The sequence below is a fragment of the Diadema setosum genome, chromosome 13, assembly GCF_964275005.1.
Source record: "Diadema setosum chromosome 13, eeDiaSeto1, whole genome shotgun sequence".
NCBI classification, from domain to species: domain Eukaryota; kingdom Metazoa; phylum Echinodermata; class Echinoidea; order Diadematoida; family Diadematidae; genus Diadema; species Diadema setosum.
Window position 1 is genome coordinate 29,854,521 of NC_092697.1, and position 22,682 is coordinate 29,877,202.

A 22,682-nucleotide genomic window follows, 5' to 3' on the forward strand; every position below is an offset into this window, starting at 1 on the left:
ACGAAGGCATGTGGTTGATGAGCTAACGGTATCTAGTTGCAAATTACGAATATGATTTCATAACTACATCACAGTTTTTATTGTTTAGTGAGTTTGCGTGTGTGTGTGTGTGTGTGTGTGTGTGTGTGTGGAGGAGGAGGAGGAGGAAGAGGGGGAAGGGGCGTGTCAATGGTTAATGTACCTTACCCGTGCCCGCGCGGAAAGTCATGGGTTTTGTTGATATTTTCTTCTTTATCCTTTATTTTTTTTTATAACCGCTGTATGTGCATACGGTGCAAACTGCACTACAAAACTTTCCGGAAAAGACATTTCTTTCAGAGGATTTCTTTCATCTGAAGTGCCACATGAAAAAAAAAGGGGGGTTACAAATCCATTATGGTATTGACATAATTGGAGAAAAATCACCGAACTGGGTAAATGATAATTTATGAAAATACTGATGAAAATCAATCTGGTCTTACCTACCAAACATAGACTCTTCGAATTAAGCACTTATCTCAAAGATAGCTCTGCCATAGGTAAAACCTTTTTGTTGTCTTTATTTATTATCAGGAATATCAAACGAAATAATGACAAAATAATGAGAGCAAACGAATGAAAGATAAACGGCAAAAACATAAACTAGTGCCGGAGAAACACTTCCAGAAAATCACCATTCCTATCTCGATCTTCTCCTCACAGGTTGGTGTTGGAACAACGAGTATTGTCTCGAAACAAACAAATAGACGAAAAACGAAGAAGACACGAGCATAGCATAAAAATATCAAACGGATTGTTTCAATTTGAGATACATTTAAAACTTACAATGTTGTTGAGGTTGCTTAGAAGAGGTATCTGAACAAGACATCCGCTGAGAATGGCCTGACAATTTTACCTACTCTCAAATCCGTCATTTTTATAGTTTCCCCGAGAGGAGAAAACATGTAGGCCTATATACAAGAATATCTTACACAATGAACATTAAGAAAAAGTTGTGGATATAATGGACCGCGCAAACTCTTGATGACCAAACAATTATGGCAGGTTCCTCTCCAGTTATCTGCCAACCTTTACAGGAGCATTAAACACCTAGGCCTGTCTTATAAAACAGTGATAACTTTACCATAGAATGATATCTCTGCAATCAACGGTCATTAGTGATTTCTTGGCTTTTATTGGTTATGGAATATAGTGTTGCCATGGTAGTTACCATTGATTGAAGGATCACCGTTACTTGTTAAGTTTCTGTATTATTATGCAACTTGCCCCTGGATCATAAGCAACGAGTTGGTGTCAACATCTTGACCACGGATGTAGGCGCCAGGAGGGAGTCGAACCCTTAGTCTCTTGTTTACAATATATTCCTAAACAACATCCACTACACCATGCCAGGCTATAAACCTTTTGCAAAGGTAGCTAGCTATAATTCGAGGACACGCACACACAGAGCTGCTGTGACAGTTGTCAGTTGTCATGGCAATGACAAGAATCCAGCTTCCTGATTGGCTGTTGCTATGGGAAGTTGCCACTCCAGCAAGAGTTGCTATCCTAACATCTTTTATGAAATGGGGCCCTGATCGCTGTGTGCGTGCGAGTCCATAGCGAGCTGCCTTTGCAAAAGGCTAGGCTATTGCCAAACATCAACGCGCTCATGACTATCTCATGAGGAACTTCTCGATCGCTTCGTCCCCGGTGGGATCCTTGAACCTTTCCGCAGCTAGATTCCTCGTCACCTCGCTGGTCTGGTACCGGAAGTGCGGCTTTTCAGAGTCCAGCGCTTCCTCGACCACATCGACGACTTCGGACGCCTTCTGTGCCCCGCCGGCGGCGGTCAGCATCGTCTCCCTGCGCTTCGAGATCATCTTGTACATTTCGCGTGTTTCCTCGTCCACCCTCGGATCGTCCATCTGCTGGAGGAGAACGTCGCTCACATCTGGATTGGTCAGCACTTTGGTTTCGACAGGTCCTGGCTGCACGTTACTTACCCTGCAATAATATCGTATTTAACGAAATAGTTGAACGAGAATGAGGGAGAGAGAAATACAGAGCGTATAAAAAACAGGTCATCCAACTTTGGAGGGCTACCATTTCATAATTGTCAGCTATGAAGAGCTCAATCTAGTTGCGAGGAAAGGGGAAGTCTTCCTCTTTCCATTGATACCTAATTATGTTGATAATTATCATGCATGACTGGGCACATGAACTTTAAAGACAACAATGACAAATTGCACTTTTCCAAGTTTGCGTGTTATTGTTTGTTTGTTTTTAATTGTTCCATATTCCACATTTCAACAAATAAACAAACCATAAACATAACAATACAAAAGCATGGATGAATATTGTCAAGTACAGCATTTAAGACGATTTAACATGTGAAATATGAGGAATCTACATAGAAGCATTGCTTGTAGGGTGCAGATTCCCAGATGCTGATGTGAGATTAATACTTACTTGATATTTACAATTGAAAGGAATGACAATTTGTGAATTGGGGAAATATAAATCTCGAAGAATTAAAAAAAAAGACAAAAAAAAAAAAAAAACAATGTCCGCGGCACAAAACTTCTGGAGAGTTGTGTGGTCACCCGAGCGAGGTACAAGTGAGATACAGTGAACAATAGCAGAAATACAAAATATGCACAAAGAAGGCCCAGGAGATAATAAGAAATCGCGAGCGAGGCACATGTCACATATCGATAATGCAGGGCTCCACACTGACTTTCATTTTTGGTGGCCCAAAGGCAAACATCCGACCTTTTTTTGGTGGCCCGATCGGGCCACTAAATTCTTCATTTCTGAAATTTGGGTGGCCCGACGTGCGTTTTTGATGGCCTCGGGCCACCGGGCCACCGTTAGTGTCGAGCCCTGGATAATGACAGAAATACGAAGTACATGAACAAAGAATGTGAAGGAACAATGCATGTCTCACTGCATGGATGAGATCTGTCAATGAAAGTTGCCAAATAGGCCAGCCTGTACGAATGCAGGTTTGTGTTTAGGGTTTGTGTTTAGGTTTTCTCCTAACATTATGGTCCATAACCTTTAACGTGGCCTTTTGTGCGATAACTTGGTCGCTCCCACAGAGGCCAACCCACACAGTCCATTTTTCTCTGTTCATATTCAACACATAGCTCCTAGTGACAAACCATGTCTTGAATATGAAGAGAGTAAAATGGATTCAGTTATCGACAAAGTGGCCATGTTGAAGGTTATGAACCATAAAACGTGAAACCCTATAAAAACACGAATCTGCAGTCGTGCAGGCTGGCCTGATGATTGACCACTTTCATTGACACATCTCATCCATGCAGTGAGACATTCGTTGTTCCTTCACAATAACACGCAAACTTGGAAAAAGTGCAATTTGTCATTGTTGTCTTTAAAGTTCATGTGCTCAGTCATGCATGATGTTTGTCAACTAAATTAGGTGCCAATGGAAAGAGGAAGAGTTCCCCTTTCCTAGCAACCAACATTGCGCTCTTAAAAGCTGACAATTAATGGTAGCTCTCCAAAGTTGGATTACTTTTTTTTTTTTTGATACGCTCTGTATAGAGGGAGACATGCGGACAGAGATGGAGCGAGAAAGGTAGGAAAGAGGGATTTCGAGAGGTAAGAGAAAGAAGACAAAGGAGAGAGAAAGAATGCGACAACACAGAAAAGTGGATAACCTACCTCATTAGTAGAAAAATAGAAGAGTAAACAAGAACAGAAGTGTAATGTGTCTTTACAATGCTTTATTACAATGTTTCGTTGATACAACGATGTATTATAATGCTTCGTTATGTTATACATTCTGTCCCTTTTACAATGAACCGTTTACATTATTCTTTTGTCACCAAAAAGAGCGAAGTGTATGTCATGTGCCGTCGAAAAATGAAAATAGATTTGAGTTGCATTGAACTTACCATACTTTATCACTTCAATCACCCAAATGACGACCAATAAAACAATACGACATTGATGAAGATAATGATTAGTTACGGTATGACAAACGTAGCAAGGTGCACCGCATAAGTTAACATAATAGTAGGGACAGACGACAGCAAAATACGGTGGGATTCAAAATTTCGTTCTCACCACACGTTGAACTGCCGCAGGGACATGGCCAAGCATTCAGAGAACCCCTCGAGTGCAAACTTGGACGACCCGTACATCTCGTAAAACATCACACCTTCAGAGAAACACAGACGACGAGAAAACAATATCACTTTTCACTATTATGAAATGCAAGATGATGCCCAGTAGGCTGGAAGGTAAAGGATGTATCAACGGACTCGGAAGCGTATAAAAGGCCATAATACATTTCATTTCATTTCATTTCATTTCATTTCTTTACTTATCCAAATTATGTATAAAAACATGGCATGGAAAATTGGTTTTGTCACACATTCATCATAAACACATCTTGACAACAGATAAGTAACAAATTACATTACGTTCATAACATCGAATAAATACTCAAAATTTACAGGGAACTAAACACACAATCAAAACACAAACTATTATCGTATGGTGAACGTGCAAAAAAAAAAATTATATATATAAAGAAACAACTACTGAAAAAAAATTATATAACCACAAATTCTAAGACACATTTCATTAAAAGATACTTTATACAAACGATAACGATCCATAGATTGTGACACATATTGCACATATTGCTCGCACCACCACCCCAGCTAAAATCTGCTTCCTTTCACTGATGCCCTGATGTTCACAATCAACAACATACAGACATCAGAACAGCCTGTTTTTAGAAGATCACTCAATTCTATTTCTAAAACATTGATAGCACAATCAGGGGGAAGCTATTTAGTTGGTATTCGGTCCATTAGCAGTTCTGAACAGTAGTGTGCTCTGCATTTTGAGTTGTGTTCTGACATTCTACGACGTTATTTGAGTGATAACTTTTCATAAAACTTACTGTTCAGCTCCATTCATTGATATTGCATTAATTAAACCCTTAGTTCCTAGTTAGTTGAAATATTCGTCTTGAGCATTAGCTGTGTGTGCAAAACTCATAATCTACGATAAAATGTCATAATCAATGTCCGATACTATTTGAAGCGTTTACTATGTTTTTTTTATTTGTTTGTTTGTTTTAATCGAAATGTGGTTGACAGATCATTGTGTCACGAAAGTACTCATTTCTCTATCAAGGGTTGAAATCTTTCAATGTCTCGCACTTTAATACTACAACCGAAAGAGGTTTATAGGCACGAGAGCGCTCAGTCCAAAATGGACAGCACACTGTTCTTTACTCTCCGTGTCAAATGCATTTAACTTGGGTTGCATTTCAGATGGATTGTGCTAGTGCCAAAGTCGAATTTGGGGCCTAACCTTGTTTTACCGTCCACCCGATGTTTTTTGATAGTTTTCAGGGGTTTTTTGTGGCCATATTGGCGGCCATTTTGAATATCTCAAAATCCTCAAGATTGCAAGAGTTGCATCATCCTGATTCTGATTCAGCACCCTCGAAAGAGGGTAATACCATAATAATAATAAAAAAAAAAAAAACATCGGGTGGACGGTAAAACAAGGTTCGGCCACTGGCACCCAGGTGACGCACCTCCCTGGTTGAGGTAGGCACTTACAATGATATGAGGGAAGTGGTTTCCACGATTAACCATCAAAGGTCACACGCTTATTAATTATTCATAAGCTGGGGCGCTACACTGCACGCTTGCACTTTCGCGACTGAGTGTACACGCTTGCACAGTCGCAACTGCCAAGGATCATAAAACAATTCAGGATCACCAGGTTTCTAATCATGGAGGAGTCCTTAATTGCTTTGATAATTTTGGTATCGTTGCGTTTGATGAAGGATGAGGGTATCTTAAGCCGAATATCTTTCTTTTTTTAAAATTTCTTTACTGGGAAGGGGATAGAGATGGGCTCGAAAAAAAAAAAAATGATAGAAAATTACCTCAGTGAAATCTGTTTTCCACGCAGAATGTCTTTAGTACTTTCATCTTGACCGTACTTCATTTGAATTAATTGTTCTAATTATTGACATCATACAATATTATGGCAGGTTTAAATAAAAATTACTGCACTACAGTATGATTTCCTCTGTAAGACTAATGACGCATAGAATATTAATACAAAGAATGAGGTTAATATCATGCCTTTCTTGGCGATAAAAATCATCCAAAGCAGTAAAACATTAAAGGACAAGTCCACCTTCATATACATGTGGATTGTGTGAATGCAAGAATATTAGTAGAACAAATCAGTGAAAATTTGGGGGAAATCGGACAATCCGTTCAAAAGTTATGATTTTCTAAAGTATCTGCGCAGTCACTGCTGGATGAGAAGACTACTACAGTGTATGATGTCATATGCGTACAACGATATAAAGAAAATAAAAAGAGAATTTCACAAAACTTAACTTTTTGAATAAAGTGCACGTTTCTTTGACTTGTTACTGACGTATGTTAAGGGAAATATTATTCCCCTTGCCTTCTGAAAGAGAGAAGTTGAGTGTTCTTTTGTTATGCGAGAAAAGTGAAAATATGTTGAATTTTCTTTAGACTTTCTTTATATCGTTGTACTCATGTGACATCACAAGCTATAGTAATCTTCTCATCCATCCGTGACTGAGCAGAAACTTCAAAAATTCATAACTTTTGAACAGATTGTCCGATTTTCCTCAAACTCTCACTGATGTGTTCTACTAATTTTGCTGCATTCACAAAACCCACATGTCTATGAAGGTGAACTTGTCCTTTAAGAATAGGCCTTATCACCTGTTACATGAAAATGTCAAAGTCATTACACTTGCGTTTATTGAATATGCGTGGATGGCGTATATGCGGGTATGCGGACAGAAAAATGAGGCGAATGTAGAATGAAGTGAGGTGACAATAGAAAAGGTCCAGTCGTATAGGGTTTTACTTCACAGATTTGAGAAAGAAAATTAGGATATATTAGTAATATTCTCCACTTACGATGCGTGTTCTATAATATAGATTAAAAAGCTAGGCGACAGTAGAGAAATGTGAGGCAAAAGTATAGAGTGAGGTCTGGTCATTGTCTAATACAACTGTATAGGCCTACCGATGAAATTTGAATTGCAACATAAATATCTGTTACTAGAGTTGCAATCTAAACACCTTTAGCCTTATTTCATGTATCATGATGGGATTTAAGCGTGGGAAATGAGAACGTGTTATGATGTGATTTGAGCTTGGAAAATGAGAATATCTCGGTCTACGCTTATTTCTATGCGTAGTCTGTTGTATAGATTAAAAAAATATGAGAGAAAAAATATAACTGTTAGTCTCATTTTCAAAAGCACATCACAACATCAATAATATAATCAAGGCCGCAGGTGTTTAGTTTGTAACTCAACAACCAGATATTAGTGCTAGAAATAGAAAAGAAATCATAGATAAATCCAATAGCGACCAGACCCGACTCTATACGGACGCCTCGTTTTTTAATCTATATACAACACACATTGACACACGACACATGGAAAGAATAATATATACCAAAATATTCTCATTACCCACGCTCAGATCACATCACAACGCAGAGGTAGAGGCTGCAGCTCTTTAGATTGTAACTCTATTTTGTCATGTACCAGATATTTATGCTAGAAATCAAATTTCATAGATAAATCCACTAATGACCTATGACCTCACTGTATATGCTTTTGTCTCACATCACTCGGCCGTCGCATCAGTTTAGTTTTTTTTTTTTTCGTTTTTGTTACTGTTCTGATTGAGAATTATCTCCACGAAAATCACATTAACCTCTTTCTTCGTATTCATATTTTATGCACCTTAAGTCTTGTTCATGAAATTATGCTTTGACAATTATTTCCCTTTATACACGTACCTGCTATAAAATATCATTAATTACAACAATAGATTCTGATGAAGTATGGTTAAGATGAACTTCGACATGTAGTCAAAACATTTTACGTAAATTGCAGATTTCAATTTAATGGTGTATTTTTCGATCTTTCTTTTTCGAGCCCATCTCTATCCCCAATAAACAAATAAAAAGAAAAGTATTCAACTGAAAATACCCCTCATCTCCTTCAAAAAACAACGATACCAAAATGATCGAACAAATTAAGTACTACTAATATGATCAAACTTGGCGATCATTGTTCTTGGCAGTTGCGACCGTGCAAGCATTTACACTCGGTCGCAATCATGCAAGCTTGGGTACGCGACCCACTCATACATCAGTGGGAGATGGGAACCACCCTTTCATGCATATTCATTATTGCTCCGCCAGTTGCGGCGCCAGCTTGTGAATAATATTGGCAACCTTTAGTGCTGGGATGGCTATAATCGTGGGAACCACGTCTCCCGTAGCATTGTCGCCTCATAAGTGCTTACCCTATGACCCTATGTGGAGGACCCTGTAACCCTGTATGTGTTGAAGTTATCAGGCCAGTGATGTGAATCGTGTACTCCTGATCTTGTAGCCTTCGCTTAAGTCCCAGATATTTATTTCGTGAATAAAACAAACAAAATGATGATGATGGTCCACAGCATTTGTATAGCGCCAAATATCTGTTGTAGAAACATTCAAAAGCTGAATGCCTGATGAAAACACTCGGCAATATAGTTTAAACCCGCGCCCTATTACGCTCGAAACTAAATACATGTTTGTTTGTTTGTTTGTTTGTTTTTTAAATAAGATAACTATTGTTTAAAAGCCAAAAATATTACTTGAACGTAGATTGCCATCAGTACAGTGCGTGCGCGCGCTGGCCCTTCACTTTTAGACGTCCCATCAGTACGCAACCGTATGTCCTATGAGCACTCTAGTGCGTACAAACCTCTTTGCTACAACCCCAAAGTCAAATTTTAGGGTTGATAAGTCACACTGTCTCATGCTCGATATTACAACAGTGTGCCTTACAATGTGTCGTCACCACTGTAAATACATTATTCTAACCCTCTCGAAAGGTTTCTCACCCATAAATCCCGCCACTGACGATATGTTAATGATCCGGCCCGACCTCCGCCGCTTCATGTGTGGAATCACTTCCTGGGTCATCCGAATGACCCCGAAGAAATTGATGTCGAACATCCTCTTGAAGGTAGAAATGCTCGTCACATCGGCGATACAAGGGCCGGCAATGCCAGCGTTATTCACTGAAAGAATTGGGGGAAAAAATAATAGTAAATGCCACTCAACGGAAATGTTACTCAGTATCCAAGTTGACCTTGTTCAGATAAGTGAGGATCAATCTACCATAGAAAAATGATATAGTTTTCAAATTGCTCAGTTTCTGCTCAGTTTCTGCTTAAACTTAACGGTGATATTGGATACAATCACACTAGAAAACAAAAGACGATTACATCATTGAAACCCTCCTGTAAGCGCGTACATCACAATAAAAATGAAATCATCCTTTCCATCAATGATTTGTAAATTTCGACCATGACATTAACAAACAAGAAAAACAAAAACACAAAGATTATCATTGGCAAATCTTTATCATCATTTAAAAAGTTGGTATTACCAATAATTTCTTCCTCTTGAATACAAATTTCTCACTAAAATCTGTTTTTCATATGCATTTTTTTTTATGTAATGTCGTTTTCAATTTAAAGACCCGGTGGCATGGCGACAAGATAATAATGGAGTGGAAGGCTGGCCCAGCTCGGATACATTCGAGAATCCCCGTCACAAATTGTGTATAGCTTTATCACTGATCTCTGTGTAAGCACACACAGAGCCGAACAATCCCGACTGAAGTCGACTGTTTCCGATGAGCATACGCTATACATGGTTTTCGTATGTACCCCGGTATAGGCAGCGAATGAATCGGGCCACCCTTGAATCCACATGCCCTAGAGTCTTTAAAGGAATGGTATATGGTTGCGGTGATCTTTTTGCAAGATACTTAGAAGCTACTGTAAGAAATGCTAAAGAGGATACAATTTTAAGAGGAATTCAAAGTTTATTTGATGAGAATCGTTTTTTAAATGGCTGAGATGTTCAAAAACCTAGTAAAACAAAGCGATCCAAATAAAAGGTGGGTCCCATCTCTTATAAGAATTGCTTTGTTTTGGATATCTCAGCCATTTCAAAACCAATTCTTATCAAATAAACTTTGAATTCTTCTTAGAATTATATGTTCTTTCATATTTCATAAGAGGTTTCTCATTATTTAAAAAAAAAAATCATCATGAAAAAACGTTGGAAACCTGAAGCCCAATCTCAGTGGAAACTATACCATCCCTTTAAGTTGGCAATGATCTGTCAATCAAAGGAGTATTCAAGTTCCATTTTGTATCAATTTGCCTGCTGATCACTAAAGTGATTATTGTCAACACTCTGTGTACAAACGCAGGGCACAGTTTTCCTATGACATACCTAATACATCTATTTGTCCATGGGTATCCAAGATATGAGAGACCGTTTCCACGATCGTTTCTTCCTTTGTGACGTCAAGCTCTCGGATGAACAGGGTTTTATTGAGGGCGTTCCCTGCCGCCGCTTCCAGTTCGCCTTTCTTGGACATGTTCCTCATGGTCGCGTAGACGATCAGCGGGTCCTTGGCGCGCTGGGCCAGTCGTACAGCCGTCACCAAGCCGATACCGGAAGAGCAGCCAGTAACGAGCGCTACGCGAGACGCCATGATTCTGACAAAACAAGATTAATAATAATAATAATAACGTTAGTAACAAGAACAACAACAACAATAGTAGTAGTAATATAATAGTAGTAGTAGTAATGATGATGATGATGATAATAATAATAATAATAATAATAATAATAATAATAATAATAATAATAATAATAATAATGACGGGAAATGGAAATTGAGAAAGTGATGAAAATACTTTATTGAAGACTACTAGTTTTATTGTGAGTTTATTACAGCTCATTAGACAGTTGTTGTGAAACAGGAGTTGTTTACAAAGAGCTTTTTGTCGAACGTGCTTGGTAATCACAGTCAGGAATTCGGAATGCTTTAGGTATTCAAGATGACCATGCACCGATGTATCAGAAATTAGTGTCTGGAATTAATGTACTCCCTATTTGTGATGCGTAATTTGGTATATGTAGTTGGAAAATGGAAGGTTAGATTGGTGTGTTTAGAAATAGGAGTGAGAAGGATAATTTTCGTAATTTTGTGAAATTTTACTGTAAACAGAAATGGACAGTAGGCGGATGAATATTAGTCATTTTCCAGGGGTTGAGTTGCACATGAATGCGCCCTTTGTGCTGTTCGTATGTACCGCGGGAAATTTGGACACTTGCACTGCACTCTGCACGACACACACCTGACTTCGCACTCTCGCACCGTAGCTATAGGACAAGCAACCTGCCGCAATGGGTTGAGTCTGGCTGTTTTCTGCCTGTTATGATGTCTTTTGGTTTGGCAGAGTTTCTTTTGGACAAGACAAACTTGTTCATGGGTGAGATGTTCAGCCCTCCGGTACTGGTGTTCTCATGTCTGAGGATGAGGGTTCATACTTTCAAAGAGCGAGTTGCTACCTGACTTAGGGGTTTTCTTTTTTGTGTGTCGATTTACTGACACCAATAAAGTCAAGTGAACTACAATCCTGCGTCCACTCATTCATTTGAGTCCTGGGTCTATCACCACATCATCACAGCCCCCTAAAGTACCACCTATCCACGACAAACTGGCGACGAGGATGGGATGGTCGTCGCAGGGATGTTCGTCGCTTCAAAACCCCTTCGTCGAGGCGAGCTGCAAGTAGCAACTCCACAGTTTGATCTGACCGGGCGGGATGTCTGGTCGGGTATTCAGCGCTGGATCTTCTGCTGGATGTCGTCGTGTCTATGGCGCGAGACTGTCGTCTGATGTCAACTAGGAATCTGGACTGACTGCTGCGAGGGAGAATAGAACTGAACCTTATCTCTACCACTGATGGGACGAATTGGAGGGAAGCTGGGAATCCGGACATAAACAGGACTGGTTTTAAAGTAGAGATTAACATAGAGTTAAGCATTGTATTAACACATGTAGAAAATAAGTTGTAAAGTACAATTCTTTCCCAGTGATATTTCTCTCAACAGCTCTTTGTAACGATGGCAGAATCAATGACAGAAATGTTACAAACCCTTACGAGTGTACTTCAGGGACTGAATGTGCAAAAGGCACCACCGCCTGTCAAATTGAGCAAGTATAGGGGGATCCCTCAGGTTGCTGGTGACTTGTCTTTGCAGGAGTGGCTAGATAACTTTGATAGTTATGCACGGCATTATAATCTTGAGGGTAGCGAGAAGGCGCAGTCTCTCATTGATCACTTGGCTGGAGCAGCAAAGGAGGAGGTTCTCTGCAGAGGGGAAAGTGTTCAAAAGGACTGTGATAAGCTGATTGGTGTGTTGAAGTCATTGTTTGGGACAGTAGAAACAGTGCAGTCCTTAACCGCAGAGTTTCATAACAGGAAACAGTCTGGTACTGAGACATTGGCAGACTACAGCAGAGCACTTATGCGCATCTACAGCAGAATGGAAAAGGCAGCATCTAGTTCAGACGAGAGAAAGGCCTTAGAACAATTTAGAGATTCATCCTTGAAGGAGAGATTCGTTACCGGAACAAACCAAGCGTGGGTCCAACGGGAACTGCGAAGAATCGAACTCGGTTCGAAGAAAAAGACTTTTATAGAGATGAGAGAAGACGTTCTCGAGTTCTTCCGAGACCAGGAACCCCAGCGGAAGCCAAGGGTGAATGATGCTTACGTGGAAGTAGGTGATGATTGTCCTGCGGCACAGAAGGTTAATGTGGAAGAAGAACACTATCACAAAGAGTTGTCACAACTTCGCAGGGACGTATCTCAGCTTACAAAGTGTGTGAAAACTTTGATGGAGAACCAAACCACAAGTCAGCCCAGAAGACTCGGTGATGAAAGGTGTTATAACTGTTTACAGAAGGGTCACACCAGGAGGTTTTGTACAGCAGATACAGTGTGTTACAAATGTCGGGGACGAGGACATATTAGCCGTGACTGTCCGCAGATGCAGAACCAAAATATTTCATCTACTACTTCAACACAAAGCAATGCAACCCAGAACCCTGAGGCTAGGCATGGCAGCGTCGATATACATGCAGAGCAAATGGAGACTGAACTGGTGGATCGGTTGTTAGCCCGAAGCCCCTCATGCACAATGTCAATTGGAGGATTAGAAGTGGGTTGTGTCATGGACACTGGCGCTGAGGCCTCAATTATTCCTGCCTCCTTTTATAATGAGAAACTGAAAGATAGGCTGGGAGATCTGAAGTCCCCAAGTGGTCTTTTTCTAAATGTGATAGGTGTCGGAGGAGTTCGCATTCCTATTCATGGATACATTGAAGTGCCCATTGTTGTGAAAGGACAAGAACTGTTAGGAAGTTTCTTGGTAGTATCAGATGAAGCATGTACATCTGAAGGGAACTATCCAGTGTTGCTGGGATGTAACATCCTTCGACATTTGAGGGGAGTGGTGATTTCAGGCAAAGAAGCTAATGTTCCTCAATCTGATGCAGTAGAAACACAGACTTTTAAAGTATGTACTACCCAGAAGGAAGTTCTACCACCACACTCCATTCGCAAAGTGGTTTGCAGTTTCCGAGCAACTGTCCAACAACCAACCAAGGAAGTTATCAACAATGTGATTGTGCGACCATCTTCAATTTCAGGCAATGAATTAGTGGAGGTCTATGAAGGATGTCATTCAGTTCAGTCGGGGAGAGACATAGAAGTGTTGATAGCAAATAAGACTGAAGGAGAAGTACAGTTAGACTCCCATACTATGATCACAGAGGCTTCATCAGTAATTCCAAAGGAAGAAGTACTATTAGATGTGGAAGGAAACAATGTGAAAGTTTCTGTGTGCGAAGTACTGCAAGAACATTTTTCAGAGTGTGTCGCTGAAAACCTTGGATCAGTGAGAGCAACAGCAGATACACACCAGAAGGAAAGAGAAATTCAAGAGACACCACACTTCCTCATGTTTGGTAGACAACCTGAACTACCACTAGATCACTTATTGGATCGATTAGATGGAGAGTGGGAAGCAAATCATGTTGCAGAACAAGAGAAACTAATCAAGCGAGCTCAGCAAGTAGTTTCTGGCAGACTGAGGGAGGCAGCTAGGAAAGAGAAACAGAAGCACGACGAACGTACTACAGATCCATCTTTAGAGATAGGAAGCAGAGTCCTACTCAAAAGGAATGCTTTTGATGGTAGACACAAACTTCAGGACAAATTCTTTGAAGCAACTCACATAATTGTGAATAAGAATGAGCATGAGGATCTTTATGAAGTTAGACCAGCGATGGGTGGAGCGTCACGATGGATTAATCGAAGACAAGTTATTCCTGACCCTCGACAGGAAGAACCACATGTTTTGGAAGAAGTCTTACCCAGTGACTGCTCTACCGATGAAGAAATGCAGACAGGACACTTGGGGGATGTTGACAATATTGATGATGATGATGATGATGATAACGACGATGAGGCGGAAGAGTTTGATTTTCGTCATTTTCGATATTGTTATAATCCACCTGAGACCCTTCATCAGACTGAGGAAATTGTAGAAGGGGATCAACGTAATGATGGACCTAGACGCTCAGCTCGTAGCAACAAAGGAATTCATCGTAATCCATCCAGATTACCAGTGTCTGCAATCACTGGATTACCGGTGTGAAAGTTCAGGGTTAAAATATGTGATCAAATTTGATATGACAGTCAATTATTGAGATTTTACTGAATTGAAAGAAAGGAGAGAGAGAAGTATGCTCTTTCACTTGTTGAAATTTCATATGGAATTCTGAGTAATTTATTTGGAAATTTATGGACTTACTTGTAATTCTGAGATTACATATGAAATTTTGAAATATTCGAGACGAATATTTTCTTTCCAGGGGGACATGACGGGAAATGGAAATTGAGAAAGTGATGAAAATACTTTATTGAAGACTACTAGTTTTATTGTGAGTTTATTACAGCTCATTAGACAGTTGTTGTGAAACAGGAGTTGTTTACAAAGAGCTTTTTGTCGAACGTGCTTGGTAATCACAGTCAGGAATTCGGAATGCTTTAGGTATTCAAGATGACCATGCACCGATGTATCAGAAATTAGTGTCTGGAATTAATGTACTCCCTATTTGTGATGCGTAATTTGGTATATGTAGTTGGAAAATGGAAGGTTAGATTGGTGTGTTTAGAAATAGGAGTGAGAAGGATAATTTTCGTAATTTTGTGAAATTTTACTGTAAACAGAAATGGACAGTAGGCGGATGAATATTAGTCATTTTCCAGGGGTTGAGTTGCACATGAATGCGCCCTTTGTGCTGTTCGTATGTACCGCGGGAAATTTGGACACTTGCACTGCACTCTGCACGACACACACCTGACTTCGCACTCTCGCACCGTAGCTATAGGACAAGCAACCTGCCGCAATGGGTTGAGTCTGGCTGTTTTCTGCCTGTTATGATGTCTTTTGGTTTGGCAGAGTTTCTTTTGGACAAGACAAACTTGTTCATGGGTGAGATGTTCAGCCCTCCGGTACTGGTGTTCTCATGTCTGAGGATGAGGGTTCATACTTTCAAAGAGCGAGTTGCTACCTGACTTAGGGGTTTTCTTTTTTGTGTGTCGATTTACTGACACCAATAAAGTCAAGTGAACTACAATCCTGCGTCCACTCATTCATTTGAGTCCTGGGTCTATCACCACATCATCACAGCCCCCTAAAGTACCACCTATCCACGACAATAATCATTATCATTATTGTTGCTGTTATTATCATTATTATTATCATTATCATTACTATTATAATAAGATCTTCTTTATTCAGGGTAGCCTCTGCAGAGTGCTGCCATTGCTCTACCAGAGGGCCCTGCCATTATCATTACCCTAGCGTTGCCAGGTACCCATTTGTACACCTGGATCGAGAGGGACATGGTGGGTAAAAACATCTCATCCAAGGACGTAAGCATTGGGCGGGAATCGAACTCGGGTCCTCCGACTGGGAGTCCGGAGTCTTATCCACTATGCAACAGCGCCCCCAATTAATCTTGATCTAACTTCAAAGGTCCAAAGGTTGCGGAATCTTCTCTCTGATAAAGGTTTTTATGGGCAGATACAGAGGGGAAATGGGATTACATCACACTTTTTCAACTACATGCCAAAGTAAAATAAACTTTACATCAATGATGACTCCCTTTTGACCCGTGGTTGACTTCTTTGACAACGGCTAATAAAAATAACATTTCAGATCCCAGAGGCAGGATTGTCGAAGGTTTATACGGCTACAAAGTTGAATAAACTTCGTCTTTGATCATAAACAGAGAAATTTTCATAACTGACCTTGGCATTTAGCAATACTGTATAATTATCATTATGAAAACCAAACCACAAAACGTGTCACTGCTTTGTCAAGTTATGGTATGGATCGAAGTTGTATTTTCCTATACTACTGCGTTTCACTATGAATTATTTTGTCACTTTTCGCGCTGTGGGAACGTTCTGAATTCAACAACTATCTTTGACTGTGTCTGCATCCACCAACCTCAGACGTATGACCCCCATATTAATCAGGTTATCATAACACGGCCGCCATTTTATACATAACTCGACATCGACATTAGCACGCCACTGAAAACACTGTAACTTTAGCCTGACAGTCGAAAGAAGTGGTATCGCATAATATTATTACTGGTATTTCCGGATTGATGCACGAGTTTGCCGTGACAACACAAGTTAGTTACAGCCGTGACAGCCACCAACTGAACCTGCTGCAAAACCGTTACTCGGCGCAACCGGGGAAGTTGCGTAATACATATAGGTTCTAACCGCTCGGCCCCGGAAGTGGCACCAAAAAAAAAAGCTGTTTGCTCGTTAGTAGATATCGATTGGGAGCCGATTGGTAGTTATACCAGAGGCTTTAAGTGCGCGGAAGACCTTTTTTGTTTTGTTTTGTTTTGTATTGTTATGATTTTTTTCTTTTTCTACTCTTTTCTTTTTTTTTCTTTTTTGTTGTTGCTTGCTTGCTTGCTTGTTAGCCGACGACACTCGAAAGTGGCACTTTTGTACTGCACAACTAATATAATGACTATCTAAAGCAAAAATGTTTCAATCATACCGGTACAACTATTATGGCCCATACTCCCAGTTTTCATTTTCACTTGAAGATTGCTCATTACCTGTTTCAGATCAACACCAACGTCTCAGATAAACGCATTGCTGTAACTACCTCAGTAACACAACACTATACCATGCACTTTCTAACCTATCAGCGCTCTTTTACTTGTTCTATTACATTAATATCTCTATACAGTTCATACCACCACTATGCGAGTAGTAATACTAGACGACCATAAATTATTTTCTTTACCTAGAAGGAAAATTAACCTAAGCACGTGTGAACTCAGTGATAGCAGCAAAATTAGTGAAACACAACGTCCAAAGTGAAATTTGAGGAAACGCAATAGCCCGCCCGCATCCGTCTTACCCGTAATACGATGAAATAGAAACTACACAACACTCTTTATCGGTATAGATAGAGTTCGTTTCCGCTTGGATGTGGGTTCAACACTAAAAAATCAGCTTTATGCACAAGGGCCTGCCAATTTACTCAAAATTAGTTATTCTCTCTGAGTAAATAAGTAATTTTACACTTACATTCATCATCTTCAGTACACAACTATTTATATATAACATCGCTATGAAGGTTTTAGGTAGGACAATAAAAACACGACTTCCACGTAGAACCTTGTGCGTTATATGACATTTTTCTCACAATCACTCTCACATGATCAAGGAAACTAACACCAAACTTAATTCATGTTTATCCTTTTAATTCATTTGTATGTACCTATCCACAATGGTTGTATGATCTAGCTATTTTGTAAATAATAATTTACACTTACATTCATCATCTTCAGTACACATCTATAACATCGCTGTCAAGGTTTTAGGTGGGGCAATAAAAACACGACTTCCACGTAGAACGTTGTGTGTTATATGACATTTTTCTCATAATCACGCTCACGTGATCAAGGAAACTAACACCAAACTTAATTCATGTTTATCCTTTTAATTCATTTGTATGTACCTATCCACAATGGTTGTATGATCTATTTTGTAAATAATAATTTACACTTACATTCATCATCTTCAGTACACATCTATAACATATCGCTATCAAGGTTTTAGGTGGGACAATAAAAACACGACTTCCACGTAGAACGTTGTGTGTTATATGACATTTTTCTCATAATCACTCTCAGCGATCAAGGAAACTAACACCAAACTTAATTCATGTTTATCCTTTTAATTCATTTGTATGTACCTATCCACAATGGTTGTATGATCTATTTTGTAAATAATAATTTACACTTACATTCATCATCTTCAGTACACATCTATAACATCGCTATCAAGGTTTTAGGTGGGACAATAAAAACACGACTTCCACGTAGAACGTTGTGTGTTATATGACATTTTTTTCATAATCACTCTCACGTGATCAAGGAAACTAACACCAAACTTAATTCATGTTCATCCTTTTAATTCATTTGAATTGAATTGAATTGAATTTATTTATACAGCATAAAAACAACAGAGAAAGACATTGATGAACAATCATGACAGACACAGAGAAAAAAACATAACTTTGGAATACATAAAGCTGAAGGGAAGCAGCCAACGAGGAATTAAGTTTCCTTAAAATCTGGCCGACCCAGAAAATCAATTTAAAAAAATGCATTGGTGGTAAATGTTTCATATTTATAAAAACAAAAATGAGATGAACAGATATACCGTTGCAAGACAAAACATAAAGCAATACAGCATGATATACACTACATTTACATTACAAAGACAATACGAACAAAGTGAGTTACAATCATTAGATAGAATACATGTATTGCCAGCCAAGCATGTCAAAAACTTAGGAATCATAATTTTGTATAAAATTCTCCTTAAGTTTACATTTGAATACATTAAAAGAGGTAACTTTACGAATATCATCTGGTATTTGTATGTACCTATCCACAATGGTTGTATGATCTATTTTGTAAATGATAATTTACACTTACATTCATCATCATCACCTAAGTATTGGAACTCACTTCCCAACGACATAATAACAGCACAAACTTTGAATTCTTTTAAAAACAAATTAAAATTTTTTCTGTTGAAATCTTATGATATACAACCAAATTAGGTTCGGTTTCATTCTCTCATTCTCTCAATCAAGTCGTTTGTTTGTTTGTTTGTTTGTTTTTACAAGTATTAAGTTATCACACAGAAATCATCTTTTAAGGAAAACAATCTGTCTAACATAAGTTTACCTCAGATATTTCTTTTAGTGTACCAGTAACAGTGAGTCTATTCTCTTTCTCTTTTTTTTATATCCGTTCCTATGCATTCATACCGGCATATGCACCCAATCAATCGCAATTTCAAACCAGGGAGCGTTGTATTGTTTTGTTATTGCATTTTCATAATGTAGTACAGTATGCTTGTGTCCACGATGGCGCGTGTTGTACCATAGTCTCATTTCCCCCTTTTTTTTGTTTTTTTTCTTCTTCTTCTTTTTTCCCCTTCCCAAGTTAATTTCATGTCAGTTGACATTGGTTTCTTTGACTTTGTGTACGTATTTTTAGAGGGTCCCATACCCTACAAGCTTTGCTTTTTAAGTGGGACCCTCCATTTCCATTCTAATCTTTGTATTAGGTATATACCTTAGAAACGAAATTCTGTTGTTACTCGTCACCACTTGTACGTTTTCTTTGAAATTGTTATAAATTTGTTCTGTAAATGTATTGTATATATTTTTTCTGTTTATTCAATGGAAATGGAAATAAATTGAATTGAATTGAATTGAATTGAAATCATCTTCAGTACACATCTATAACATATCGCTATCAAGGTTTTAGGTGGGACAATAAAAACACGACTTCCACGTAGAACGTTGTGTGTTATATGACATTTTTTTCTCATACGGTAATCACTCTCATATTCATGATCAAGGAAACTAACACCAAACTTAATTATTACTCTTCACATCCCCTTCTTTCTCTCCCCAGCCCCTCCCCTTCTCTGCAGTAGCTCCATATGCCCCCCCCCCCTCTCTCTCTCTCTCTCCCTCTCTGCTTTTTATGGATAATGGTGGAATGAGAGTGATCTCAGAATCCGAATGTTAAGCCATTTGTCTGTCTGCTCCCCCGGTGAGGTCGGCCACTGATGTCAAATTTTTATTGACCTCTATCCCATGACAAGACGGTTTTATCTGCACATACACTTGTGTTATGTGTAAGCCCATCATTCTGTACGCAAAGATCAAGCCACGAACGGAGATAAAACGATGATTGTCGAAGGTCTTTTTCGCATTCCACACGTCTGCATTGAATGTGTGTATACCGCATGCATCCATTGACAGAAAATGTCCCATAAACCCGTGTTTATGTACAGGACATGGTGACACTACAGCACTGTGGATAAGTATAGAGCACATTGTGCTCATTATTGTAGGCCTATTGAACAACGACGGCCGTTGCGTCACCGTGTATTGTGTACGGTAAATACAATACCTGGTCCTACCGTATGTGTATTAATACCGCTCACAGTAACAGGAGGGGTTCGGACCTGAAAAACGGAAGGACGCCCCTGGAATAAGTTGCTCGGCCGAGTGTTTCGCATGAAAACAGAACAAGCATGCAGGAGAACGAATATAATAGACCTAGCGCTCACATTAGCATATAATGCGCAAGGTCCTACATAAAATTTTATATCCCGAACTTTGTATCCCGAACATCCTCCCTCCCACCCTTCGTCCCATCTTTTCCCAAACGTCTCACCGAGAATTCACATTCGTATATATGTCACAAACCTTCCGACATTTTCTCTTCCTGCATGACACAGATATGCTAAAATTCACATTAATAAAAAAAATACACGAGTAAAAGCCTTTAAAAAAGACACATCATATTCAAGCTATACTTCTCGTAAAACCTTATAGAATATTGTCGTACATACTTTATGGATTGTGAATACAATTCATTTAGCGATGCACATTACGAGTAAAATACAGAGTAATTTACTCTGTACATTCACTTATCGGCCACTACCATTATAGCCACTAGCAAACATACCTCAATCCTTTCGTCAGTCTTCAACTATACGATACACTCACGTCCCTGACGTCTGTACGTATAGACTCGAAATGGAGTGGAACGTTGGTTGAACCTCCTTGGTTGCACCCAGCAAAGACAAGTAACGTATCCTCTGCGCCTCTAGTTGCTTTATAGTCACAAACGATGTGCGCACACTGGGGAGATGCAACGCGAGTCACCTATGCCCAGGGCAGTTGTACACAACCATGTTCTATTAAAGGTTTGCAGAGCGCAGATCATCGTCCTTTTCACGAACTTCCCGTTTCTCACTTTCACAACTGACCACAGCTAAGTTCCTCCAAAGGCTCCTATAACAGGGCATAGTTAAACCACATTCCAAGTTGATCGACTTTGCTTAATAAAGGAAAAGTAAAATAACGAAACTGAGGATTAAGTTAATTGGTATACGAAGGTGTAAGATTGCCGTATTCATTGTTGGGAGTATAATAGTCCCCTTTTAATATTGACGTTGGGCTTCAGTTCATTATCATAATTAACGTACATCCCATTGTAGAATAATAATGTGTATACAATGCTATACGATCTGACGTGTTCTTGACTTTGCTTTCATTTCATAACGTGGCGAATCGAGTTTCCTTGGTCGCAGACTGGTCGAGACGTCATCGCGACGTCTCCTGGAATGTAGCCGAGTCTCTGCGGAGTAGCGAGAAAATTCAAACATCTTCGATTTTGTCGGAGACTCTCTCCAATCTCCAGCCGGTCGCGAAGACGTCTCCTTCTAGTAAAGTAAGATGCGGTAAGATGCGGATACTAATTTTAGTCGCGAGATATCCGAATCGTCTCCGCGGCTTTGCGGAGACCCATTGGCGGCCTACCGGAGATGTCTATGCCACTGAGAAGGCGTCTCGGAGATGCCACAGGGACGTCTCCACGACTTTTGGACGAATACATTATTATCACCTTATCTGGAAGCGTCGCTGAAGTCGCCGTGGAGTCGCCTTCTTGGTGAGAACGCAAGCCAATATTTGGTCTTCCGATTCGCAGAAGTCGCGGCTACTGATCAGTTGCGGCAGTCGCGGCAAAGTCTCTTCCAGTGAGAACGGCCTTAACGCGTCGTTCCATTGGCGATGTGCTGGAAACAAAACAAAACATTTCATTTACCCCCTCCCTCAACTTTCCTGTCATGCAATTCCGGAACTTCATGCTATTGATTAAATTTCTTTTTGATGACTTCATTTCAAGAAAGAAATCTCGTAAAGAATGATTATTGTCGATGGCAGATTGGTCAGACCATGACGTCATCATTTCATTTGCATATGACAGCATGACCGATATCACTATCTTGTGAAAACATGTGAGACTATAATGCTGTACTTCTCCAACTGTCTGAACTTCCACTATGCTCTTTTTATATCATTCGCGTTTATAAAATAAACTTGAAGTCAGTGGATGGCGTTCACATTTCAGTTTTCCTTGATAGAGTGTGCTCATGAGGACACTAGAATATCCTAATAAACGGTTGCATATTTCAGTAAATGTATAGAAAATCTGAAGCAACGTATATAAGATAATAATATGGCAAAATCAATTTCAATCTAATTCACTTAAAACTTCACTCACGGTGAATTTCTAC

General features: G+C 39.4%; 1 protein-coding gene across 1 annotated transcript; it reads right to left on the reverse strand.

The window, feature by feature from the left end:
* Positions 1-510: 510 nt before the first annotated feature.
* On the reverse strand, positions 511-21,175 carry LOC140236862 (retinol dehydrogenase 8-like). Its single transcript, XM_072316804.1, has 5 exons — positions 21,068-21,175; positions 10,330-10,598; positions 8,922-9,101; positions 4,057-4,150; positions 511-1,965 (listed from the first exon to the last, which is right to left on the reverse strand). The coding sequence occupies exons 2-5, from the start codon at positions 10,592-10,594 to the stop codon at positions 1,635-1,637; spliced, it is 870 nt and encodes a 289-aa protein (XP_072172905.1). The 5' UTR covers positions 10,595-10,598; positions 21,068-21,175; the 3' UTR covers positions 511-1,634.
* Positions 21,176-22,682: the final 1,507 nt, after the last annotated feature.